Consider the following 25,201-nt stretch of genomic DNA (forward strand, 5'->3'; position numbering starts at 1 on the left):
GATGAAGATTCAGGGACCGAAGTAGGGGAAGGGACAGATGAATGGGCCCAGTCCAAAGCCACAGTTAGACCCCCTGACCAGCTGGATTTGACTGATGCAGTAAGTAAGCAACATCCTACCCTCGCTCCTTCCACCTCCTCCAGCCTCAGAGATGTATTCTGCCCAGAACCTAGGTTGTGAGATGTCTGCTGACACCCCGGGGAATCATCAGAGGGGGTGGGGGGCCCTCTACATTTGACCCTGTTGGTATTTCTCTCCCTTAGGAGCTAAAGGAGGAGTTCACCCGGATTCTGACAGCCAACAACCCACATGCACCCCAGAACATTGTCAGGTACAGCTTCAAAGTAAGTCATCCTCTCTGGGGCAGGGGCCTCTAGGTGCTCCTTGGCTTGGTGACTTGCTGTGTTGCAAAAGCCTCTCAGCTCTCATAGAGATCACCTTTAAACTGAGGTCTCTGGCTGGAACCCTGAGATTTTACATGGAGTTTTCCAGAGATTTTTGAAGTTTCTTTATGAATCTCCCTTCAGTCTCTCTAAAGTGCCCTGCAGAGCCACTCTTTTCACGAATCCTGAAGTGAATCATTTGGTAGGAAAAAGACCTTTCCAGTGTATACAGTGTGTTTGTCACTAACATCAACTATTGGGTCTCCAGAAGCCAGTGTGCCAGTGTCAGGTCCTATATTAGAACTTTTACATAGGATATCTCATTTAATCCTCAGGTTTCTTTGATACAGGAACTATTTTTATCTTTATTTTATAGAAACCAAAGATAAATTAGATAAAACAAATTACAAAAGTCACATAGCCAGGATTCAAAGCAAAATTTGAACTAGTTTGATTGACTCTAAAGCAACATTACACTGCTTCTTTAAAAAAAAATTATACATATATATACACATACACGTATCTGTACATACACACACACACATACAGAGTTTTGAATATATAATAGAAATCTAGAAACCCATGGTACTAATTTTAAGAGTCAAAAGAGCAATGAAAATACACTGGAAATTAAACCTCCCTCTCCTGTCCCTTTCCTTGGAGACAACTACTATTAGCAGTTTCTTTCTCTTTTTTATAAACAGTTTTATTGAGATATAATTTACATATTGAGATAAGATCACCCATTTATTTTTTTAAAAGATGGTATTTAGTTTTTAATTATTAGTGTTTAAGAATTTTATATTTGCTGAATTAGCAGATATTCTCTAGTATTAGAAAAATATATTAAAAGATCATTGTGTCTTATCCAGTCAATCATCCATTTTAAAGTGTATAATTCAATGGCTTTTAGTATATTCACAGGTTATGCAACTATCACCACAATCGATTTTAGAACATTTTCATTTCCCCCAAAAGAAACTCCATACCTCTTAGCTGTCACTCCCCAGTCCTGCATTCCTTCCAGCCTTAGGCAACCACTAATCCATTTTCCAGCTCTACAGATTTGCCTGTTCTGGACATTTCATAAAAAGAGAATCAAACAATATGTCATCTTTTGTGACTGGCTTCCTTCATTTAGCATACTGTTTTCAAGGTTCATCCATGTTGTAATATGTATCAGTACTTCATTTCTTTTTATTGCCAAATAATATTCAATTTTATGACTCTACCATATTTTATTTATCCATTCTTCAATTGATGGACATTTACATTGTTTCTGTGCCTTGGCTATTATGAACAATGCTGCTATGAACATTCATGTACAAGTATTTTTGGCCATGCTGCATGGCTTGTGGTATCTTAGTTCCCTGACCAGGGATTGAACCCAGGCCCTGGCAGTGAAAGCACTGAGTCCTAACTACTGGACCGCCAGGGAATTCCCTTGTGAACTGTTTTTTTAACAGACTGCTTCTTATTCAAGATTGAATTGTCAGCCCCCTCCACAAAGAGGTTAGGACAAATCCAATGTATTTCTTGAGAGGTTCCACTCCTGAGTTGTGCTAATGGCATCCCTTAGGCAGCCTGTAAAGGGGCGGGGGGGGTGGTGGGATGGGCAGAGAGAAGCTGCCTCGCCTCCCTGAGCTTATGCTGGAGTGTGATACACTCTATGGGCTCCTGTTCTCCTGACCTCTGAAAGAGAGTCTCTTTAGGACTCAGTGTGCCAGCCATGGGAGGCATACTACAGGCAGAGGATTAGTGTCAATGCACCTCTCTTGCCCCCTGGGAAGCTCAGTTATTAGAAGAGATTCCTGTGAGTCAACTGTCAGCTGGGTAGCCATAGGCTCCCAGGCAGGCTCACCTCATGAAACCTTCTAACAGCCTCCCAGGCCTGCCTGGCCTCCTCCCACAGAGCTGGCCTCCATCTCATTGGTCCTTCACTGAGATCCAAGAGCTTTAGGTCTCCAAAGCTATTACTTTCCCTTGAAGTGCTGGCCTGAAGAGGCAGATGGTTTGGATCTAGGCATGCCTCTCCTCCTTGCACAGAAACAATGGGATCTGAATTCCATCCCTAAACTGAAGAGGAAGGTTCTAGTCACCACTGGGGACAGGATGACAGTGAAATCTCAAATGACAACTATATGGATAATTTATTCCCGTGGGACCCTCCATCGTCGTCATAATAATAGCTACTATTTTTATTGAGCACTTATTATGTGTCAGACTCTGTGTTAATAGATTGCTTTCATTATTTTCAATACTCAACTATCCTGCAAATTAATTATTATCCTCATTTTGCAGATGAAGAAATTAAGGCTTAGAGTGGTTAAGCCCAAGATCATGCAGATAATAGGGAGCAGAATCAAAATTGAATCCAATTCTGCCCACATCCATAGATCATGCTCTTAACCACTGCACTGTCCCATCTTTCCATCCATCTGAGTTACTGAGAGAAGAAGAGCTTTGTGGTGACTTTTTAAGGCAGAACATCCCAATCTGTGTGCAGAAATAGTGATTCTTGCAGTCCTCCAGGGATAGGTGTGTCTGGTACCAACCCATGGGTTGGTTTCCTCTCTGGTGAGTTTACCCCAGTGTGCCATACAAATGTAATAATTTTCTCTATGACTTGAAAAGGGTTGGAAAGAACTTTTTTGAAAAAGGAAGTGACCCCTGGTCTCAAAGTCAACTGTAGGACTAGGATGCTGATCAATGAGGAGGCAGCCTAGAGGAACAAAACTATAGGGTCTATGAAAGCAGGGATCATATCTGCTTTTGCTAAGCTTTGTATCTCTGGAACCTAGAATATACTTGACACATTGTGTCTATTCAAAAATTATTTTTGGGGGGCTTCCCTGGTGGTGCAGTGGTTGAGAATCTGCCTGCCAATGCAGGAGACACGGGTTTGAGCCCTGGTCTGGGAGGATTCCACATGCCGCGGAGCAACTAGGCCCATGAGCCACAACTACTGAGCCTGCACACCTGGAGCCTGTGCTCCGCAGCAAGAGAGGCCGCGATAGTGAGAGGCCCGCGCACCGTGATGAAGAGTGGCCACTGCTTGCCGCAACTAGAGAAAGCCCTCGCACAGAAACGAAGACCCAAAACAGCCAAAAATAAATTAAATAAATAAATAGATTTTAAAAAATAAAAAATAAAAATTATTTGTTGAAGAAGGAATGAACCCAGTTGCCTGGGCAAGTGCCTTGTGTGACTTGACAAGTGCCAAACCCAAATCTTTTCTAGATTTCTGTGATCCTCTTGTATGGAACAGGGGAACTGGGGACTTGGTGTCTCTGAGGATCTATCCAGCCCTGGCACCCATTAAATAGAGTGGAGAAAAAGCCAGGCCAGGTGTGTTTGATGACTGTTTGTGACCTCTCTGAGGTCTGGTTAGACAGGTGAGACAGGATCCCTTGACATGGATGTAGGAGCCAGTGATAGGTAAATCCAGAGTTGCTCAGAGTTGGAAGATTGTATTCTAAAATATGTCTTTGACAGCTATATATAAACTAATAATGAAATTAAAACATTCTCTAACACCATATATAAAAATAAACTCAAAATGGATTAAAGACCTAAATGTAAGACTGGAAACCATAAAACTCCCAGAGGAAAACATAGGCAGAACCCTCTTTGACATAAATTGTAGCAATATTTTTTTTTTGGATCTGTTTCTTAAAGCAAAGGAAATAGAAGCAAAAATAAACAAATGGGATCTAATTAAACTTAAAAGCTTTTGAACAACAAAGGAAACCATAGAGAAAATGAAAAGACAACCCACTGAATGGGAGAAAATATTTGCAAATAATATGACCAATAAGGGGGTTAATATCCAAAATATATAAACAGCTCATACAACTCAACATTAAAAAAACAAACAACCCTGTTAGAAAATGGGCAGAAGACCTGACTAGACATTTTTCCAAAGAGGACATGCAGATGGCCAACAGGCACATGAAAAGATGCTCAACATCACTAATTATCAGGGAAATGCAAATCAAAACCACAATGAGATATCACCTCATACCTGTCAGAATGGCTATCATCAAAAGACCACAAATAACAAATGTTGGTGAGGATGTGGAGAAAAGGGGACCCTCGTACACTGTTGGTGGGAATGTAAATTGGTGCAGACACTGTGGAAAACAATATGGAGGTTTCTCAAAAAACTAAAATAGAACTACCATATGACCCAGCAATTCCACTCCTGGGTATATATCTGAAAAAACCAGAAACACTAATTCAAAAAGTATTTGCACCCCAATGTTCATAGCAGCACTGTTTACAATTGCCAAGATATGAAAGCAAGCTATGTGTCCATCAACAGATGAGTGGATAAAGACGTAGTATATATATACAATGGAAAACTACTCAGCCATAAAAATGAAATTTTGCCATTTGCAACAACATGGATGGACATGGAGGGTATTATCCTAAGTGAAATAAGTCAAACAGAGAAAGACAAATACTGTATGATATCACTTAATGTGGTATCTAAAAAACACAACAAACTAGTGAATATAACAAAAAAGAAGCAGATTCACAAATACAGAAAACAAACTGGGGCTTCCCTGGTGGCGCAGTGGTTGAGAATCTGCCTGCCAATGCAGGGGACACGGGTTCGAGCCCTGGTCTGGGAAGATCCCACATGCCACGGAGCAACTGGGCCCGTGAGCCACAATTGCTGAGCCTGCGCGTCTGGAGCCTCTGCTCCGCAACAAGAGAGGCCGCGATAGTGAGAGGCCCGCGCACCGCGATGAAGAGTGGCCCCCACTCGCCGCAACTGGAGAGGGCCCTCACACAGAAACGAAGACCCAACACAGCCAAAGATAAAAAATAATAAATAAATAATAAATTAAAAAATTTAAAAAAAAAAACATCATGAAAATGTTTCATTTAAAAAAAAAAAAGAAAAAGAAAACAAACTGGTCGTTACCAGTGGGGAGGGGGAAGGGGAGAGGGGAAATATAAGGGTAGGGGATTAAGAGGTACAAATTATTAGGTATAAAATAAGCTACAAGGATATATTGTACAACACAGGGAATATAACCAATATTTTATAACAACTATAATTGGAATATAACCTTTAAAAATTGTGAATCACTATATTGTACACCTGTAACTTACATAATATTGTACATCAACTATACTTCAATAAAATTTTAAAAGAGTAATGGAAATAAAAACAAAAATAAACAAATGGAGGCTTCCCTGGTGGCGCAGTGGTTAAGAATCCGCCTGCCAATGCAGGGGACACGGGTTCGAGCCCTGGTCCAGGAAGATCCCACATGCCGCGGAGCAACTAAGCCCGTGCACCACAACTGCAGAGCCTGCACTCTAGAGCCTGTGAGCCACAACTACTGAGCCTGTGTACCGCAACTACTGAAGCCCACATGCCTAGAGCCCGTGCTCTGCCACAAGAGAAGCCACTGCAATGAGAAGCCTGCACACCACAACGAAGAGTAGCCCCTCTTCGCCACAACCAGAGACAAGCCCACGTGCAGCAACAAAGACCCAACACAACCAAAAATAAAATAAATAAAATAAAATTAATTAATTAAAAAATAAAAAAATAAAAATAAACAAATGGGACCTAGTGAAACTTAAAAGCTTTTGCACAGCAAAGGAAACTATAAACAAGACAAAAAGACAATCCTCAGAGTGAGAGAGAATATTTGCAAACGAATCAGTGGACAAAGGATTAATCTCCAAAATATATAAACAGCTCATGAAGCTCAATATTAAAAAAACAAACAACCCAATCCAAAAATGGGCAGAAGACCTAAATAGACTTCTCTCCAAAGAAGACATACAGATGGCCAAGGGGCACATGAAAAGCTGCTCAACATCACTAATTATTAGAGAAATGCAAGTCAAAACTACAATGAGGTATCACCTCACACCAGTTAGAATGGGCATCATCAGAAAATCTACAAACAACAAATGCTGGAGAGGGTGTGGAGAAAAGGGAACCCTCTTGCACTGTTAGTGGGAATGTAAATTGATACGCCACTATGGAGAACCGTATGGAGGTTCCTTAAAAAACTAAAAATAGAACTACCATATGACCCAGGAATCCCACTACTGGGATTCAAAAATACACATGCACCCCAATGTCCATTGCAGCACTATTTACAATAGCCAGGTCATGGAAGCAACCTAAATGCCCATCGACAGACGAATGGATAAAGAAGTTGTGGTACATATATACAATGGAATATTACTCAGCCATAAAAAGGAATGAAATTGGGTCATTTGTAGAGACGTGGATGGACCTAGAGACTGTCATACAGAGTGAAGTAAGTCAGAAAGAGAAAAACAAATATCATATATTAACTCATATATGTGGAATCTAGAAAAATGGTGCAGATGAACCAGTTTGCAAGACAGAAATAGAGACACAGATGTAGAGAACAAACTTATAGACACCAAAGGGGGAAAGCGGGGGCAGGTGGGGAGTGACGGTGTGGGATGAATTGGGAGATTGGGATTGACATATATATACTAATATGTATAAAACAGATAACAATAAGAACCTGCTGTATAAAAAAATTTTTTTAAAGAAAAGAAAAGCAAAAAAAGTCTTCATGAGAACTTAAAAAAAACTTTATTTCATTTGCTTTCTCTTCTTTAAACTGGCAATGCAATGAAAACTTCAGGTTAACTGAGGATTTAGTAAGTTATAATTCTGTTAATAGATGGACTATCTTAGGCCTTTAGAACGAAGGCAGACTGTATTCTGATTGCAGCCCTTTTAGGGACCCCTGGGCTGACTCAGCCCCTTTCTTCTTAGGAAGGCACATATAAGCTAATCGGCTTTGTGGACCAACTGGCAGTTCACTTCAGCCACGTCGGAAACCTGATCCCCAAAGACTCGGATGAAGGAAGGCGGCAGCACTACCTCAATGAGTTAGCAGCAGGTAAGCCTCTGGGCCAGCCTGAGGCTGCAGCCTAGAGCCTGGTCCCCTTTCTCTGGTCACTCTAGGGAGGAGATGACTAAGCCAGAACTTTGCAGAGCCTCTTCTTACATAAAGTCTAACAGCTGGCTGTCCTGGGTAGGTCTGGGAACTAACCCATGAGGCTCAGGCCAAGGAGAGCCCTGGGGAAGGCGAGCTCTGAAAGGCAGAAACCAAGAAGGCCTTACCCTGCCAGGGAATGGGGGAGTGGGCTGGACTTTGAGCTCAACAGCAATATCCTACCAAGGTTCTCAGGAGTCCGCCAAGGTGGTGATTTCAGAAACAGAAATCCTTGAAGAAGAAGAAGAGCCCAAGGAAGCTGAAGCTGGGAGTCAAACAGATGTGCCTGCCGCTGAGGTTCAGTATAATATTGCTCTCCATCCCACCCCTTCCCGCTCCAGCTATGGCTGGAGGCTTCAGGGGTGACTCGCTGGGGCTGGGGGCTGAAGATGAGAAGTTAAGAGACCTCAGGTGCCAACACCTCTGGCATAATCACTCTCTCCCACTTCCATCCTATCCCAGGACACGACTCCTCCCCACTCCCCATCCTGCACCACCTTCTTCCCACAGCTGAGTCCTGGTCCTGTGGGTCTTCCTTTCCAGGCACCTGAGAAAATGGCCGAAGAAGAATCGATGACGCCTAAGCAGCCCAAGGAACAAAAGCTCACCAACAAGTTCAACTTCAGTGAGAGGGCCTCACAGACCTTCAACAACCCCCTCCGGGTAGAGCAGCCCCCCACCCCCAGCCCCTTCCTCTCGAAGTTCCACACTGTGCATAGCGGGGAGGGAGCAGGCCTGACCCAGCACCAGCAGCCCTCAGCCTGGCAGGTGACAGGGCAGATGGAAGAGTTTCGCTCTTCCGGGGGAGCTGGGAGCATGTGTTCAGGTCCCAGTAAGTCATGCAGGCAGGAGTTCAGAGGGAGTAACAAGGAGGCTGGATTGCTCTACTGAGAGCCTGAAACTTGAATTGGGCCTTGAAGTGAAGGTCAGGATTTGGGGAAGGAAGGGGAGGCCAGAATGTACCAGGGAGTCAAGATTAGGAGCCAGTCTGACTGAAGTTGATGGTCTCCGTGATAGACTAGCTGGTAGTTCCCTGGCTCATAAGTGTGGAGGTCCCTGAGTACCAGGCTGAAAGAATCTCTCAGGGTTTCAGGGAGAGACTCACATATGTAAGGCAGTGTTCTCCACAAATCAACCTGAAAGGAGGGCAGAAATCTACAGGGTGGGGTTTCGGCGGCTCCTAACCACCCTCTGTAGTCCCTAAGCTGATGTTCAGTAATCTGGGTGATACACAACGGGGAGGGGGTGCATTCCCCTGGTGGAGTCAGAGACCCAAGTATTAAGGGGAAACCTTCTCAAGGTGAGGAATATTAGCCCAATGGCCTGCCAGGGGTTGACCTCTGGTCCAGCATTGGAGGCTGGCCAAGGGCTGAGTTCTTGCAGATCTGTTCATCCCCCACTTGGAGTTCTTCCTGGTTGAAACTGGCACAATCAGGCTTCACTGCCCCTACTTTCTAGCTTAGGCTTCTTCTGAAGGAGCCCTGGATGGAAATTTTAGGCTTTCACCACGTCATTTTGTCCTTTGCCCAGGCCATTCTTTACTTCCCCAGTGCTGTGTCCCACCCCTTCCTCAGCTCCAACAAAAATGCTTCTCCTGCGGATATACCATTGGGTTAAGTGAGAAGGAGTTGAGGGCTTTCTGTGGGTCACCTGTTGTCATTGTTCTCTAGGACCGAGAATGCCAGATGGAGCCTCCTCCCAGGGCAAACTTTTCAGCCACAGCCAATCAGGTGAGACCCTGGGCCAATCTGAAAGCCATCACTCCCTCCCCCCTGTATCCTTGTCTATCTCCCTTGGCAACAAGGGAGACTGGTGTGGTCAAAGATCCCTCTGGAAATCTGTCCTCCTCATCCACTCACCTCCCTGCTCCTTGTCCAGTCTCTGAACTCCAGGCACATGAGACAGTAGGTCTCTATCCAGAGAGCTCTGTATCAGCCCAGGGCAAGACTGTCCAAGGGGGAAACAGGTATGGCTTCTGGAAGTTCCTCCAAACTGGGGAGAACATTCATTCCCCCGGACTCTCTACAGCCTGTGGCACCTCACGGCTGACTCTGAAGTGTTAGCACTCTGACCCTGCCCATCCAGCAGCCTTCAGTGTTCCTGCAGACGCTCCTTCCCCCTCAAGTCCCACTGGATAGCCATGCTGATTTGGGCAGGATATGGTGCCAGGTGACCTGAGCTCAGCGCCCAACTCTGCTGCTCACACTGCAAGATCCTAGGCAAATCATGTCACCCTTAATGCCTTAGTCTCTTTCTCTGTCAAATGAGATGACAAGCAGCCTCACAGGGTTGTTGGAGGGCTCTGAATGAACACTGAAGTACAGTGCAGTGTGGAGGACTGGCCCATGGGTGAATTATTAAATGTAAGGTGTGCCTATCTGGCCTCCAGGGAGCAGTGGCTGCTCAGATCTGGGGAGCACACAGTGTGGCCTGGGGCACTTGCCCAGCCCCAGATCCATGCTGCTTCCTCCGCTACTATCCTTGGGCCTCTCTTACTGTCAAAGCCAGTTAGCAGGGGTTCTCTTACTTTTTGTTTATCTTTTTATGCTGAGAAGTTTTTTTTTTTTTTTAAAGATCTTTATTGGAGTATAATTGCTTTACAATGGTGTGTTAGTTTCTGCTTTATAACAAAGTGAATCAGTTATACATATACATATGTTCCCATATCTCTTCCCTCTTGCATCTCCCTCCCTCCCACCCTCCCTATCCCACCCCTCTAGGTGGTCACAAAGCACCGAGCTGATCTCCCTGTGCTATGCGGCTGCTTCCCACTAGCTATCTATTTTACATTTGGTAGTGTATATATGTCCATGACACTCTCTCACCCTGTCACATCTCACCCCTCCCCCTCCCCATATCCTCAAGTCCATTCTCTAGTAGGTCTGTGTCTTTATTCCCGTCTTGCCCCTAGGTTCTTCATGACCTTTTTTTTTTTTTTCCTTAGATTCCATATATATGTGTTAGCATACTGTATTTATTTTTCTCTTTCTGACTTACTTCACTCTGTATGACAGACTCTAACTCCATCCACCTCATTACAAATACCTCCATTTCGTTTCTTTTTATGGCTGAGTAATATTCCATTGTATATATGTGCCACATCTTCTTTATCCATTCATCCGATGATGGACACTTAGGTTGCTTCCATGTCCTGGCTATTGTAAATAGAGCTGCAATGAACATTTTGGTACATGACTCTTTTTGAATTATGGTTTTCTCAGGGTATATGCCCAGTAGTGGGATTGCTGGGTCATATGGTAGTTCTATTTTTAGTTTTTTAAGGAACCTCCATACTGTTCTCCATAATGACTGTATCAATTTACATTCCCACCAACAGTTATGCTGAGAAGTTTTGATCAGGGCTGTAGACAGCCAGCCTGAGCCAATATGTTTATCCCATCCTTATAGGGGGAGTCATTTTAAAAATTTCCTAGTTCAGAGTCTCATAAATCACTAAGAAAACTGTGAGCTAGCTGATCTTTGCCCATTTGTTCTGCCCTAGTGGAGGTGGTAGGCTGGAACGATACTGATCTCCAGCTGACAACTGAGCCCCTGGGTTGCAGGGTGGAAATCCCAACCCCGGGGTGCTCTGAGAGCCCCTTCATTCCTGTCCTAGAGCTGACAATTAGCAGGGAAGACAGACACTGAATACATAATTAAGGTGGGCCAAGTGTAGGATACTATGAAGACCTGTGACGGGTTGAAGATCAACTCCTCAAGCCCTAAAGGCTGAAGAGGAGCTGGCTGGGTGAAGATTTTGCCCTAAGATGATCCTTCTCATCTCTCCCTTGCCTAGTGGGAGATCTATGATGCCTACATAGAAGAGCTTGAGAAGCAGGAAAAGACTAAAGAGAAGGAGAAGACAAAGACCCCAGTGGCCAAAAAAATGGGGAAGATGGCGATGAGGAAGATGACATCTATGGAGTCCCAGGTTTGGTGAGGGCTCCCATGGCTCAGTCACAGAGAATGACTGAGTGGTACCTTAGCTCCTGGGTAGACAGAAGCCTTGCTGTCTGTGAGGACTTCACAGACACTTAAGGCAGGATGCTAATGATACTTATGAACAGTTCTTTCCTTGTGAGAAGGTGTGAGGAGAGCTATAACTGCCTCCGGCATTCCACAGATCACCCCAATTTTATATAGGTCTGGAGGCTAGCAGGAATTCAGGATCGTTGGGCTAGGGGTTAACAGAAGACATGAATGTTATTAAAAGCCTGATGTGCACCCTGGAAGAGCTGGGGAGTCTTCCCAGGGCAGAGTGGCATGTGAAGATAAGGCACCACCTCCCTGGCCAAAAGTTCATGGGGTTTGGGAGGGTGATTTTCTCTTGGACCTTCAGTCTTTGGGTTTACTTGCACTCGATTCTTCAGGTCCAGGAGCCAAGTCAGAGCTGATCACAGCTGACCATAGAGTCCAAGCCAATGGGTATGGCAACCCTGTGTTGGACTTGCCACGAAGAGCTATGCAAGAGTCATAATAGAGGTCATGGTTGGGAGCTCACTGTGGGTGTAGCCAGCATAGGTTTAGAGATCATCATGGAAGTTAACAGCGATAGGTCACTGCAGGGAGGGTCACCACAGGGAGATGCTGAAGGGCCACATTTGTCCCTTCAATAGAGAGAGAGCTGGGTCAGGAGCCAGAGTCCCATTATGGAGATCAGGATGAGTTTGACGAGCAATGGGGAGGGAAGGACAATGTCCACAAGAAGCCAGGGTCAAGTTCAGCACCTCGGAGAGCTCCCAGACAGCTCTCAGGGAAGTGGTTCTGCTTCACTCCAGAATAGAAGCCAGATCATACTCTTCCTTTGTCTGAAATATGCCCACTTCCACTCAATTCCATGCCCGTGAAAAGTCACATTTTAGGGGAGGTTTGAGGGTTCCCGGCCCTGGCTTAATAGGAACTGCCCAATTCAGTTTCATTTAGTCACAGAGCAAGCACTTGGTGATCATGACCGTGCCGAGTGCTGGAACCCTGAGGTGAAAGATAAGTCCCTGCCCTGCAGATTGCCCTGTCCAGACCCTTAACTTTCCCTGCACCATTCACTAGAGGTTAGGGGCTTCAGAGGGGCTGTTGGCCTGGGTCCAGTTTCGCTTGAAGATCCATCTGGGGTTTGGCTATGGGCTCTGGGACCTTGGTTAAAGAAACCTTAACTGCAGTCACCAGGACCCACAGACCAGAAGAAAGATCCCTGTGACTGAGACTGAAAACTGTCCTTGGGTCTCAGCCCTACCAGAGTTGGTGTCTAGGGAGGCAGGACCACACTGGGTTCTTCCAGCTTGGCTAACATGAAAGGCTGTGATGCAGGCAGATTCCAGCCCTCTGGACCAAGAAATACAGTGGATCAGGACACTGAGGGTATAACATAGCCAGTTAATACTTTAGTACTCTGTTCAACCTCCCCCCAAGGGAATTGATCTTTAACTGGGAATCCCAAGTACTGGGCCAGGCTATCTGTAGAGCAGATTGGGGGTGGCAGTTGCCTTCCCCTTTGCTGAGGCCCAGCACATGAACAGAGCGATACCCCTTTCTCAGAGACCCAGATCTGATTAAGTTGGTATAAAACTCAAGTGTGTGGGAGGAGAGAAAGCAGAATAACTTCATGATACTCTGTCGGAAGGTCTGCAGTGGTAGATCTCAGGTTTCTGTCTCACTAATGATTTGGGTAAATGTACAGAAATGAATGTAAGTTTGTCTTATCTGAGAGATTAGGACAGCAAAGGGGGAAAGGGCTCAGAGGCCACAAGTTCAGTCAGAACCAACAAAGAGCTGTGTCTGCTCAAGTAGCATAGTTTCCGGAAACATACTCTCTCCTCAGAGCGCATCTGGATCCCTGAGTCTCCCAGGACCAGGACAGTGTGGTCAGGCTGGGTAGGAACTGGCTCTCTGTGTGGGGCTGAGAGCACAGGCCCTAGAGTCCACAGATTTGAGTGTACATCCTGGCTTTGCCACGGAGCTGGATTTTTCTAAAACCTGTTCCCTCATCTTAGACAGCCTAATGATACCTGATTTGCAAGACTGTCGTGAGAACCCAAGATAATATATGCACAGCCCCTAAAATAGTACTTGCTTGATACTGGTTGACAGGTGGCGGCTGTTAATATGCCATGCATGGCTGATGGAGCTGGGAGGGTTCGCCTGAAGGAGTGCTGACTCGAGGAATGAGGCGCTGTCCTCCTACATCAGAGGACCTATCATCTGGCACACAAGTCTCTATGGCTGTAGGACAGAGTTAGGGCCATGGGTATAAGACCCAGGGAAGTAGCTTTCAGCTAACAGGCTGTCTGACCGTACAAGATACTGCCTGACTTGGGGAGACATGTTTGCCAGGAAGCTGCTGAGTGGGAAGGATTCCTGCTTTGGGTCAGGGAATAGGGGGGAGTGGCTGGAACCAGGTGAACGCCGAGAGCTGTGATTATAAGACTCCAGTGAATGTTCTTGGTCGGTTTTCTGAAATAAGCTTGGAGTCAGTTTGAAAACTGATGAGAGAGTCTCAAAGGCAGTCCCCCATGTGTGACTTTGTAAGTAATCCCCCACCACAATGGGCCGCATGTTTCCTCTGACACCACCGTCACCATCACCAACGGGCACTGGGTTACTAACACCATGGTGCTTATTACATTTAATCCTACAACGACCCCATGACTCAGGTGGCATTATCCATCCCCACTGTATCAGAGTACCCTAAAACACAGAGATGTAATTTACCTAAAGTTGCCACTTGGCTCCTAATCTGTGGGATGGGATGGGGATGCAGGTCTGTGTGGTCCCAGAACCCGTTCTCTTAACCGCTGCCTGACACTGTCAGTCCTGGGAAATCTCATCTTTGAGAGCCATGGGCCTGGCCCTCTGGAGCCCCTCTGGAGGGCTGTCCACTCCACTGGTTCATTCCTGCCACCTGCCCTAAACTCTTTAGGCCCTTCTTGCCAGCCCTAAACTCTTTGCTCCTCTTTTAACCTGTTAAATGGTTTACATTATGGAATTTCACATAATGATGATCTTGATTTTTTGTTCGGAATGAGTCATTTCCCCCTGACATGAAACTTCATGCTTTCTCTTTGGCCTGGGCCGTGGACAGGGCCCTGGGTCAGGAGTCAGTTCTGCCTTGTACTCCCTGTGTAAAAGCAGGTCTCTTTCCTCTCCCTGGGCCTCTGTGTCCTCCTCAACTCTTGACTAAATAAGTTGGACCAGAAGATTTCTGAGAACCTTAACAGGAGCCCTTGTTGTTCAGGCTGGTGAAACTTCTGTCCCCACCAAAGAAGTCTACCTACCCTGTCTGCTGTCCCCTCCAATACTCCTCCTGGGCTCTCTTCAATGCCCTGTCTTGTGCTCAGAGATACACCTTCCCCAGAATAAGCTAGGATGAAAGAGCAGGAGGCAGGCTCCGCTCAGGGGCCAAGTATGGCAGTGCAGACTCCTTGTGCCACTTGTGAGCTGGGCGTTCCCAGAAGAGGATGTCGGGGAGAACTGGGCCTTGAGGCACAAAGAGATGCCTTTATAGAGCTATCTGGGGTGGGCGGTGTCAAAGAGGCACTGCTGAACCAATTGTAAGTCAGGGCTGTGGCTCAGGGCACGACCTTCCAGTTGCTGGCTTAGGACCTGTGGCTCCTGTATCTCCACAGAGTGATGACATCACCAAAGTGGCCCAAGCTGCTAAAATCGTGGAGCGGATGGTCAACCAGAACACATATGATGATGTTGCTCAAGGTGAGATTTAAAGTGCTGGCAACGACTATTATTACCTGTATTAAAAATCCCTCACACAAAACGAGTATTTGAGTGTCCCATGCTACGTCCTACAGGTGCAAGGGGAGAAAAAATAACCCCTTCTCTGGATGTCACTAGGGAGATAAGACTTAACACAGGTCAAACAGGAACAATGGCGTAAGAAAAAAATGGGTGTGGTGATGAGATCTGACAATGGTGCAGCAAAAAATCTGCACATTAGTGATTTCATAGCATCTTTCTAACAATCCTGGGAGGCGGCAGAGCAGAGATTTTTATCCCTTCTTCACACACGACAAAGCTAAGGCCAAGGCCACCTGACTAGTGAAAGGCATAGAGGACCCAAACCTAGGTCTTAAGCCTCCTAATTCTGTGCTCTGTTCTCTACTCTGTCCAGCTTAGGGACCATATACGAGATAGAATGCAGACAGAAACTGCTCTGGGGATCCTCAAGAATGGAGGAGGGGAAGTGAGGAGTGACAGCAGTCAAGGAAGGCGTCAGGGAGGGCTGAGCTGGATGCCAAGGGATAAGCAGAGTTTGAGTGGGAGATTAGCAGAGGGCAGATGTGCTGGGCAGGAGACAGCACAAGCAGTGACTCAGCGGTGAAAATGAATTGGACAGGACTCTGGGGACAAGGGGCAGCAGGCTCAGTGACCCCGACAGGGGCTCTGTTGGAAAGTGGTGAGAGTTCAGGCTGGAGAAGTGGTCGGGGCCAGTTAAGGAAGGGCCTTGAATGTCGCGCAGGGAATCTGAGCTTTCTCTGCAGAGAGTTCAAAGACACTGTCCGGGCAGGGACACAGCCCGAGGAGAGCAGGGCTGGAGGAGGGTACCACTGGGCAGAATACAGCGGCAGAGGCGAGGGTGAGGCTCCGGTGTGGGTGGAGTGGGCCTCACTGCACCTTACCCAGAATGCATCATCAGGGTTGGAGAAAAAGGTGCAGTTACACCAGTGAACAGCAAGCACCAGCCTTCCCTGGGAAGGGCCTATGTACCAGGCGTTGTACTGTGCAATTTACATGTATTATTTTATTGCATCCTGACAGCCACACTGTCAGGTGAAAACCACTATTATCTCCATTTTATAGATGAGACATTCAGGCTGAAATGTCGCCACTTGTTCGAAAACACAGCTAGTGTGTGGTGTCAGCGGCGCAACCAGGACTCGAACACAGGCCCCCTGGATCCATAGCCTAAGCACTTTAGCACGAGGCCACAGAGCCACTGAGCTGGAAGAGGCATTTCAAATAAACACTCAATAGGTCTATGTGAGTGATTAATTAGTGACAAGGTGAAGAAAGAGATTGATTCAGAAACGCTTAAATCCTGGGGGCCTGGGAAATTCTGGTGTCTTTGACAGAGCCAGGGAAACGGAATCCTTCCCATGGCATGAACAGCACATTCCCAAGTGGCCTGTAGTTCCCTAAGAGGTTGTGCATTTATTTGGAGCAGCTGCCTCCCCAGAGTTGGCAGCTCCCCACTGCTGGCTGGTCTCCTCTGCTGACAGCCCAGGGCTCTTCTTGGTGACTTGATGCTCATTGGTCACCCATGGCACAGAGAAACCAGGGCTGCCAAGACCAGCAGCCTAAACAAGCCCCCTTGTTATCATTCAGGCTGGAAAACGACCTTGAGTGCTTTTCAAAGCTGTCAAAGTACAAGGTAGCTGTAAATGAATTTGTCACTCACACAGCTTGGCTTCCTGAAACCCAGACTCTGCAATCAGCCCACCAAAGAGCTGCAAACATGATTAATATCCATGGAGAAATTGGCCTTGGTGAACCTTTTTCATTTATAAGAACACAGTCACATAAAAATGCATTGAACCTTGATTTGTTTAAATTGCATACACTTTTCCCTTTGGGAAGAAGTGAAAACAGAGAAGTGTTACCAATTAATCTCCTCTCTGAAACAAAGTCTTTTCAAAGATAGTCTGAGCTCAGGCATCTCTGATGTGATCAAGGCTCATGCCTCTGACCACTCTAATTTTTTTTTTTTGTCTGAGCCATTTTTGAGGGCTGACTGTAGTCCCCAAACCTCGAAGTGCCGGGCATTGTGAGAGAGGCTGGGGCCGTGCCTGGGCATGTCCTTGACCACGTTGGATAAGAGGATCATTTTCTAATGGGTTGGAAAGGAGACCAAGAACCGTTTCCCTTCTGTTGATCTGTTTTGTTGCCTTCTTTGAACAGTCATCAGGTGTCTGCTCTGTGGCTGGCCTTGTGCTAGGCACTGCGGGTCCAGATATGAAAATAACGTGCTTCCTGCTCCCCAGGAGCTGTCTGCCGGGGGGAGACAGGCAAAAGGATAAAGAGGGGCAACGCTGTATGACACACGTTTCAGCGGATGAGAGGCAGGGCTGGGACGGAGGAGGAGGTGAGCTCTGCTCAGCAAGAAAGTGAAGGCCTCACAGAGCAGGGGGAGTTTGAGCTGGATCTAGAGTGAGTGGGAGTTTTCAGGAGGAGCAGGACATTTTAGACACTGTTTGACATAGAGGGTAGGTGAACAGTTGGCTGGAAATGACATGGAAGTAGTGGCCAGGAACCTTGGTTTGACCAGGGAGCCCCTGTGCAAGGGGAGCCATCGAGGGGTTTTCAGGGCAGTAGGGGAGGTGGTTTATTCTGCAGAATGTGAACTGGAGGAGGAGTGTCCGGAGGTAGAGAGACCTGCTAGGAGGGTGGCGTAAGAGTCTAGGTGATGGCTTTTGGGGCCTGAACCTAGGAAGTGGCTATGGGTCTGGACAGAAGTGAATGGACTAAAAAGATAATCAGAAGGAAAACATGAGAAATGATGGAAAAAGATCAGTCAAGGTTTACCAAGATTTCTGGTTTAGACAAGTAGAAGGATGGAGGGGGCTTCTACGTAAGTTAGAGGAAGTGGGAGGTAGAGACAATTTAGGGCAGGAGATGAACTTGAGCTCAGAGGACCCATGAGGGAGCCAAGTCAGCTTCACTCCAGCGGGGCTTGGCAGTGGATATGAAGATGGACAGACCTGGAATTATTATCCTCGAGGACATAGCCACTTTAATGTAATTTACCTCCAAAAACAACAACGACAGTAACAACAACATTGTAGAGAGCTTACTCTGTGCCAGGTATTTTTCTAAGTACTTTACATATATTAGCAGTTAATCCTCACAACAGTCCTTTGAGATAGGTACTATGACTATTCCCACTCTGAAATACAAAGAGGTTAATTGTTTTGGCCGAGGAGGTCCAGACAGAAAGTGGCAGTCCCAGGGCTGACTCAGCCTGTGTGTGTTTAAGATTTCAAGTACTACGAGGATGCTGCTGACGAATACCGGGACCAGGAGGGTACGCTGCTGCCTCTCTGGAAGTTCCAAAATGACAAAGCCAAGCGCCTGGCCGTCACCGCCCTCTGCTGGTGAGTATAGACATTGCAGAAAACCTGGAATCCCTGAGCGCCTGCTGGGTGCCAAGCCCTGAGCAGAGCGCTTCTACCGCGCTTACTCACTTTGAAAGTGACGCGTAGCATTATGGAAAAAAGTGAGACTGGGATTCTTATGGGATCGTCCCCGGTCTCTAAGCTCAACAGTAGATGTCTACAGTGTAGTTAAGGCACCACTGTACATGGGAGAGCCACGTCCATTTCCTGGGCCAAGGGGTTCTTATTTCTTTTGCAGGAATCCAAAGTACAATGATCTGTTTGCAGTGGGACATGGCTCCTGTAAGTAATCTGGCTATCTGTTCATTTTCTCACTCAACCAGCAAACACGAAGTACCTACTCAGTGCAGAGCTCTTTGCCAGGTGTGAACGATACAAAGATGACTAAGTCTAGCACCCTCAGGATGCTCACAGTCTAATGGAGAAGACCCACTGTCATACTGGCATTTAGTGCTGGATGAAGGACTATGCCAAAATGAGCCTCGAAGGAGTTATTATGGTAAAGAAAGAGGGGGAGAGGACTTCTGGCAGAGGGAGCTGCACATGCAAAGGTCTGGAAGCATGAGAGATATGGCAGGAAATGAAGCTGTAGAGGGGGCAGGGTTAGCCCGCAAAGGGCTTGGTAAGCCATTCCAGGAAACTTGGACCTTCTCCGGAGGGGAAAACACTGAAGGAATTTGAGAAGGGCTGGGACACAACCACTGCAGGGGAGATTTGCAGGCGTGAGACTGGAGGCTGGAGACCAGCTAGGAGACTGGGGAGGCATCCCAAGGAGAGATGGCAGGATCTGAACCACCAGCGTGGAGTGGAGATGGAGAAGTGGATTTGAGAAGGATGAGAAGGTAGACTGGACCAGACCTGGGGAGGGATTTGGTGGTGAGGGCTGAAGGAGGAGAGTTTCCTGAGCAGGCCCTGGAGCAGGCGGGGTGGGGAAGGGGGGCAAGCGCTTGACGTTCATCACTGGCCCCGAACCCTGGGAGACCACCGCCTTCCGGGACGCTCCTGTCCCCGCCAGTTTCCATCACCCCACAGCAGGAGGCAGCACTGTGGATGGAAACCGTGTGGCACTTTGCTTTCCCTTCGTGTTCCTTGGTCCCTGCAGAAGCCCCTGCCTCCGCACTGGCCTGGGCGTTCCCTCTTCCTAACGGGAGAGGGCCCCATACTTCGCGTTAGCCGCAGCTCCCTAGGCGAACAACATGTTTTCTGGCTAGGAGGATTAGCTTCTGCGAACAGAAAAACCTTCCCATTCTCCAAGCTGCTGCTGGCTGGCAGGCGTACAAGCTCCTGGTCTCTGCCCCTCAGACCGCCTGTCCGCCCAGCCCATTCTTTGACCGGTGTCGGGGAGGGAGGAGAGGGCCAGGAGGAGTGGGTGTTTGTCATTCCTCTCAGGGAGAAGCCCTTGGAGCTGCTCCCAGTCTCGTGGTCTGGGCCGCCTTTGAGGATGCCCTAAATGCCCGCTTTGTGTCCCCACTCCCGAGGATGGGCTACTGCCAAGAGGGAAGCGCCCACCCCCTCTGTCAGGGAACTAGCACATTCCTCCCCCTCTGCTGCAGCTACTGGGCCGGGAACAGGGTGGGGGGCTGAGCAGGCCCTCCCAGGAGTGGGTGTGGACCCCTCTCTGGGGCTGATCAGCCCAGGCTCTCTGCCCAGGACTGAGGTGGGGGTGTGGAGTGCTCCCCAGCAGGTGCGAGGAGAAACTGCTTCAGCTCTAGCCCTATCCTCCTCTCGCCGAGGGCCAGGAGGGGCGTCAGCTGGTTGGGGTCATATAGAGATTGTCCATGGGAGCAGCCTTAGCCAGGAGCGGTGGAGAAGAGTAACCCACCCCCCAGGAATCGATGGCCCCAAGCCTAACAGGCCCAGAGGCCTCCTTTGGGCAGGCACACACCCAGGAAGGGTCTCTTTGTCCTTTGTTGGCCACATCCACGTGCCTGGATGGCACCGCTTCCCAGTGGTATGACCTGGGGCCAGAAGCTGCTCTCAGCCTTGGTGTTTTCACCGGTGACCTGGAGAGGCTGACACCTGCCGGCCCTTTGTCCCAGGGCTGTCATGAGACATGCGTGGAAGAAAAGCAGCAAATGTGCCCCATGAGCTGTAGGAACCACTCGCACATAAAGGACAACCATTGCTGACTTGTCTGGCATTCTGTCTCTTAGCTTTCCTGCAGGACCCTCCGGGGCCCTGAGCAGAGAGCGGGGGCTATAGGGACAGAGGGGTATCAGACAAGGCCCCTACCTCTTCTCTTAGAGAGCTGGGCCCAGCAGCAGCGGCGGCGGCGGTGGTATTTGCTGTCACTGGTACGGGAGATGTTGACCAGTTTTCCAAAGGGCATCTATTCACCAGAGCCTTGTACATGTCAGCATCAATCTGCAGAGGCCTGAGCAGAGCCAGGCTGGGCTGGAATGCAGAAGGGCCCCTGCATTCACTCCTGAGGTCGCCCCTGGGAGTCCCATGCTCTCAAGTGCCCACGTGCCTCCCTGGAAGAAAGAGGGGCAAAGCTGAGGCAGGCAAAAGGCACCGTAGTTACTGGACGGGGTCATTGTGAGGGGCAGCTGGCTCACCAGCGTCCATCACACTGTCTTTGGAAATTCCCAGCAGCCAACCTCCCATTATCAGACTCGGCCTCCTGTGGACAGACTCTAAAGTGAGAATTTGGGTTTGTTGTTGGGTTTGACCCTGATGAGCTCAGCCCAGGGCTCCTTTTGCCTGGAATTCCCAGATGTTGATTCTCTGACCCAGCCAAATAAGACTTGGGCAGGGGTAGGCATGCACCCTAGGAAGGACTGGGGCCAAGGCTGGTCGTCTGGAGCCAGGCCAGGAGCAAGCAGGTGAGGAAAAGAGCCCGGGCAATTGCCTGCAACAGCACAGAAGCGATCACACCCGCCTCCCCTCGTGGCTGCTGGGTACCAGATGGTGGACATGTCAGGCTGCATATAGGGCAGAGACTGGGGTGCCCTCTAGGGCCAGGCTCCGTGTCTCAGCAGAGTGAAGAAAGGCTGTCAGCAGGTGAAAGATGGAGGAACACTGGAAGGCAAAGGAGGTAGTCTAGGAAGAGCTGGCCCACGGGGCAAAGCTGGGATGCAATTATATCAGCCTGCTGCACTGAAGGGGTGCTTTCCAGCCCGTTAGGCAGTTCACAGCAGGGAAGTGGGGACTCCTCGTGATCTGTTGGGCAGGGATGGTGGAACAGATCCTAGACACTGTGTGGTCCTGACTGGCTATCACACAGGAGACGGGGAGGAAGCCTCCCAGCAGGACACATCTTAGAAAGGCAGAAGAGCCAGCTGTCCCTCAGCCCAGCCTCTGAGGGACAGCACCCTCAAAAGGGGCCAAAGTCAGGCCCTGAGTCCCAGCACTAAACCCATTCCCACTCTGCCCCACCACCTCCTGGCCGGTCCCTCAGCCTGCCCAGGCCAGGGATACACTTGTAGGGATTTAAATCTTTCCTGATCATTTATTTGTCAGCTTCACTAATTAAGCAGTGTTAATTTCATTTACTGAAAATGGAAATTCATCCACCTCATTTCTCCCCGTTCATCCTCCACACACAAAATCCATCACTCCTCAGCTGCAGGCTGTGTAAAATTTACAGGACTAATTATGTTGTCAGGTCTCTTTGTAAATACAGTCCATAAAGGCCACTGTGCTCACCGGGTTGTAGTGCAAGGGCATTCCCATTGTTAGTTTAATTACTGGTTAGTTATTTAGGTTCTCAAATGTTTGCCTCATTTTCCCTAAATCATATTAAATGTCCCGCTTGATGTATTCTGTCTCCAAGGCCTTGCTCCTATTTCCCACACTGTTTAAATATGACTTCTAATCAGGTGAGAGCTCTTGGAAAAGCCCAGCTACCTGGAAGGCTGGATCCAGCCTGGCACCACGGTCTCTGGGCCACACTGGAGGTTTGGAACACTCTAGCACTGATGTACTTTCTTGGGGGCAGCCTTGGGCCAGTCCCCTGCCTTTGGAGACTGAAAATCCTAACCCAAGGGCCATATCTGTTCCTGGAGTCCAAGGTGGCAGGGCTGGGGTGTGGGAAACTGAGGGAGGGTTTCATTATTGTCATCAGAAGAGCTGGGGATCATTGCCTCCATCCCCCTGACTTCTAGAGGGATTGCTTCCAAACCACCCCAGAAAAAGGTACCATCTGCAGGGCTGTTGGGCTGCACCCCACAGGCCTGCAAGCCTGGTAACTGCCCAGCTGTGAGACCAAAGAAGGAGCCCAGAGAAAGTGACAGAGACACCCGCAACTTATTGGATAGGGACTCTTACAAGTCAGAAGCAAAAGGTCCTGGAGCAACACCTACACCGTGTATGGCAGACTGCGCACAGGACATGGCCACAACCCTCGCTGCTGGGGGAGAAGGAGGCTACCATTTATAGGGGGAATTGGCATCAGGTTGGCTCATCAGTCGCCAGGGAAACCAGCAGCCGGGGCAGGGGGCAAGCACGTAGGTAGTTACTGATTAAGTCCTATGATTAAGAGAATTAGATGGTCATGTGAGTAAGGTGTAGGTGAAGCAGGGACTGGTTGATCAGGGGATGCTCAGAGAGCAAGAGAACAGCCATCCTGAGTGGCCTCTCCCTCTGATTCCTAAAAGTAGAATTTGGGTCAACCTTCCCTGAAAGCCTACTGTATTAGTTTCCTATTGCTGAGGTAACAAATTACCGTGAACATGATGGCTTAAAACAACACAGATTTATTATCTTACAGTTCTGGAGGTCAGACATCTAAAATGGGTTTTGCTGAGCAAAAATCAAAATGAATTTTGATTCATTTGAATGAAATGAATTTTGATTTGAATCAAATGAATTTTGATTCATTTGAATCAAATGAATCAATGAATGAAGCAGGACTTCATCTTTTGGAGGCTCTAGGGGACCATCCATTTCCCTGCCTTTCCCAGTTTCGAGGCTGCCCATATTCCATGGCTTGTGGCCTCCTTCCAGCTAGCAATTGCATCATTGCGATATCTGCTTCAGTTGTCACACCTCCTTCTCTGACTCTCCTGCCTCCTTCTTTCCCTTATAAGGACCCCTGTGATTACACTGGGTCCACCCGGATAATCCAGGATAATCTCCCCATCTCAAGGTCTTTAATTTAATCACATCTATAAAATCCCTTTTGCTGTGCAAAGTAACATATTTATGGGCTCCGGAGATTAGGACATGGACATTTGGGGGGCATTATTCTGCCTACCACAGCCCCCTCCGAGTGCCTTTTTCATGCCTTAATAAGGGAGTCATTAAACAGCTGCTGCCCTAGAGTCAGCCCTGGGCTGGATTCGTTTGGGAGCCACAGGAAGAGAGGAGGAGGCCTGCTGACCGACACTGGCTTGGTATCATTGTCTCTGCAGCTTGTCATCTGCTTCCCTCTGACCACTGACCTGGCTTTAGCCAGATGCCCCAACATGCCCTCTGTCTGCCTTGCCCTTCTTGAATCCTGAGCAGAAGCCCAGGCTTCTCCTGACAGCCAGAACTCTCCAGAGTGATCTAGAGCTCTTCCTTGTAGGGCAGGGGTAGAGCTGTGGGGCGGAGGCCCACAATGGTGATTGCCAGTCCAAGAAGGCATCCATCCATGCTCCTCACTGGGCACTACTCTGCTAGGGCCCTAGGAGAGGGAGCTGAGGGCAGTGAGAGCTTTGGTCTATGGTGGAATTAAGCCACCCGTCCCCTGAGACCATGGCTTTCTGAGAACCGCCAGATCAGGCTCTATTAGGGAGTTGATTCTCCTCCCCCAAATCTCATGGATCATTGAGGGTCAGAGTCAGGGAGGCCTTAGAGATTATCCAGCAGAGCAGGGTTAGCAGGAGGCAACTCTCTCCCTGGACAGAGTAAGCCTGCTGGACCACGCTAGGGCATGCTCCCTCACTCCATCCTTTGGTGGCAGGCTAAGGAAAAGACCTGCTCACAACCACCTGTAATAATGCGGTACAGGTAGAGGAGTTCCTGGGGGTAGGGTGGGCACTCACAGAGGAGAGGCTGAAGGGTCTAGAAGGCTTCCTGGAGAAGGGCAAAAGTGCAGAGTGGAGCTAAGGGCAGGCCAGCGGCCCTCTCCCCCTGCCTTGGAGTCACACACCATGTGGTTTCTCCTCCCCACCTCCCCTCCACCCTCCCTCCGTCTTTCTCTCCCTTTCCCTTCCTCTGTTCCTCTTTCCCTTTCACCCAGCCACACATACTCACTGAAATCCTATGGCCTAGAATAACCTGGAATTCCTTCACTGGCCCCAGACTTCAGGGCTCCTGCCTCTTTATGTAATGGAGTGTGGGGCTGGGGGCTCCCATCTGTGTCACTGGGCCCTCCGGTCCTGCTGTGGGGAGCCAGGTAGTCTGTGGGATTCAGGACAAAGTACCCCAGGGCCCAGGGCCCAAGGCTCTGTGAGCCTTGAGCCTGATGGGATTGTATCTCTCACTAGGAACTGAGGCGCTGTAGGTGACCTTGATGCCAATGTCTTACTGGGACTGCTGGTTACCTGGTTGGCGGCATCATATTGGGAATGATGGCAGGCTGGGCGATGATATCACTAGGACTGCTGGTAGCCTGAGCAACGATATTACATGGAGACCATTGGTGGTCTGAGTAGTGATGTCATTTTAGGACTTTTAGAAGACAAGAACCCCGGAGCAGAAGCATTTTCCTTCCTGAACCACTGTGTGCCCTCCCCGTGGCTCAAGCTGGACCCTTGTA

At 48.4% G+C, this 25,201-nt stretch overlaps 1 protein-coding gene across 2 annotated transcripts in view; it reads left to right on the forward strand.

Annotated features, from left to right (window-relative positions):
• Positions 1-25,201, forward strand: part of DNAI1 (dynein axonemal intermediate chain 1) — a 60,820-nt gene that overhangs the window by 20,787 nt on the left and 14,832 nt on the right. For both annotated transcript variants that reach the window (XM_082467574.1, XM_082467573.1), the window contains 10 exons: positions 1-99; positions 264-344; positions 7,174-7,300; positions 7,584-7,693; positions 7,940-8,059; positions 9,067-9,126; positions 11,193-11,327; positions 15,016-15,100; positions 18,378-18,495; positions 18,755-18,798. In XM_082467574.1, the coding sequence (XP_082323700.1) occupies positions 1-99; positions 264-344; positions 7,174-7,300; positions 7,584-7,693; positions 7,940-8,059; positions 9,067-9,126; positions 11,193-11,327; positions 15,016-15,100; positions 18,378-18,495; positions 18,755-18,798 (979 nt within the window). The remainder of the gene's footprint in view (positions 100-263; positions 345-7,173; positions 7,301-7,583; positions 7,694-7,939; positions 8,060-9,066; positions 9,127-11,192; positions 11,328-15,015; positions 15,101-18,377; positions 18,496-18,754; positions 18,799-25,201) is intronic.

Source organism: Balaenoptera physalus, assembly GCF_965194825.1.
Source record: "Balaenoptera physalus genome assembly, chromosome: 7".
In the NCBI taxonomy this organism is placed as follows: Eukaryota; Metazoa; Chordata; class Mammalia; order Artiodactyla; family Balaenopteridae; genus Balaenoptera; species Balaenoptera physalus.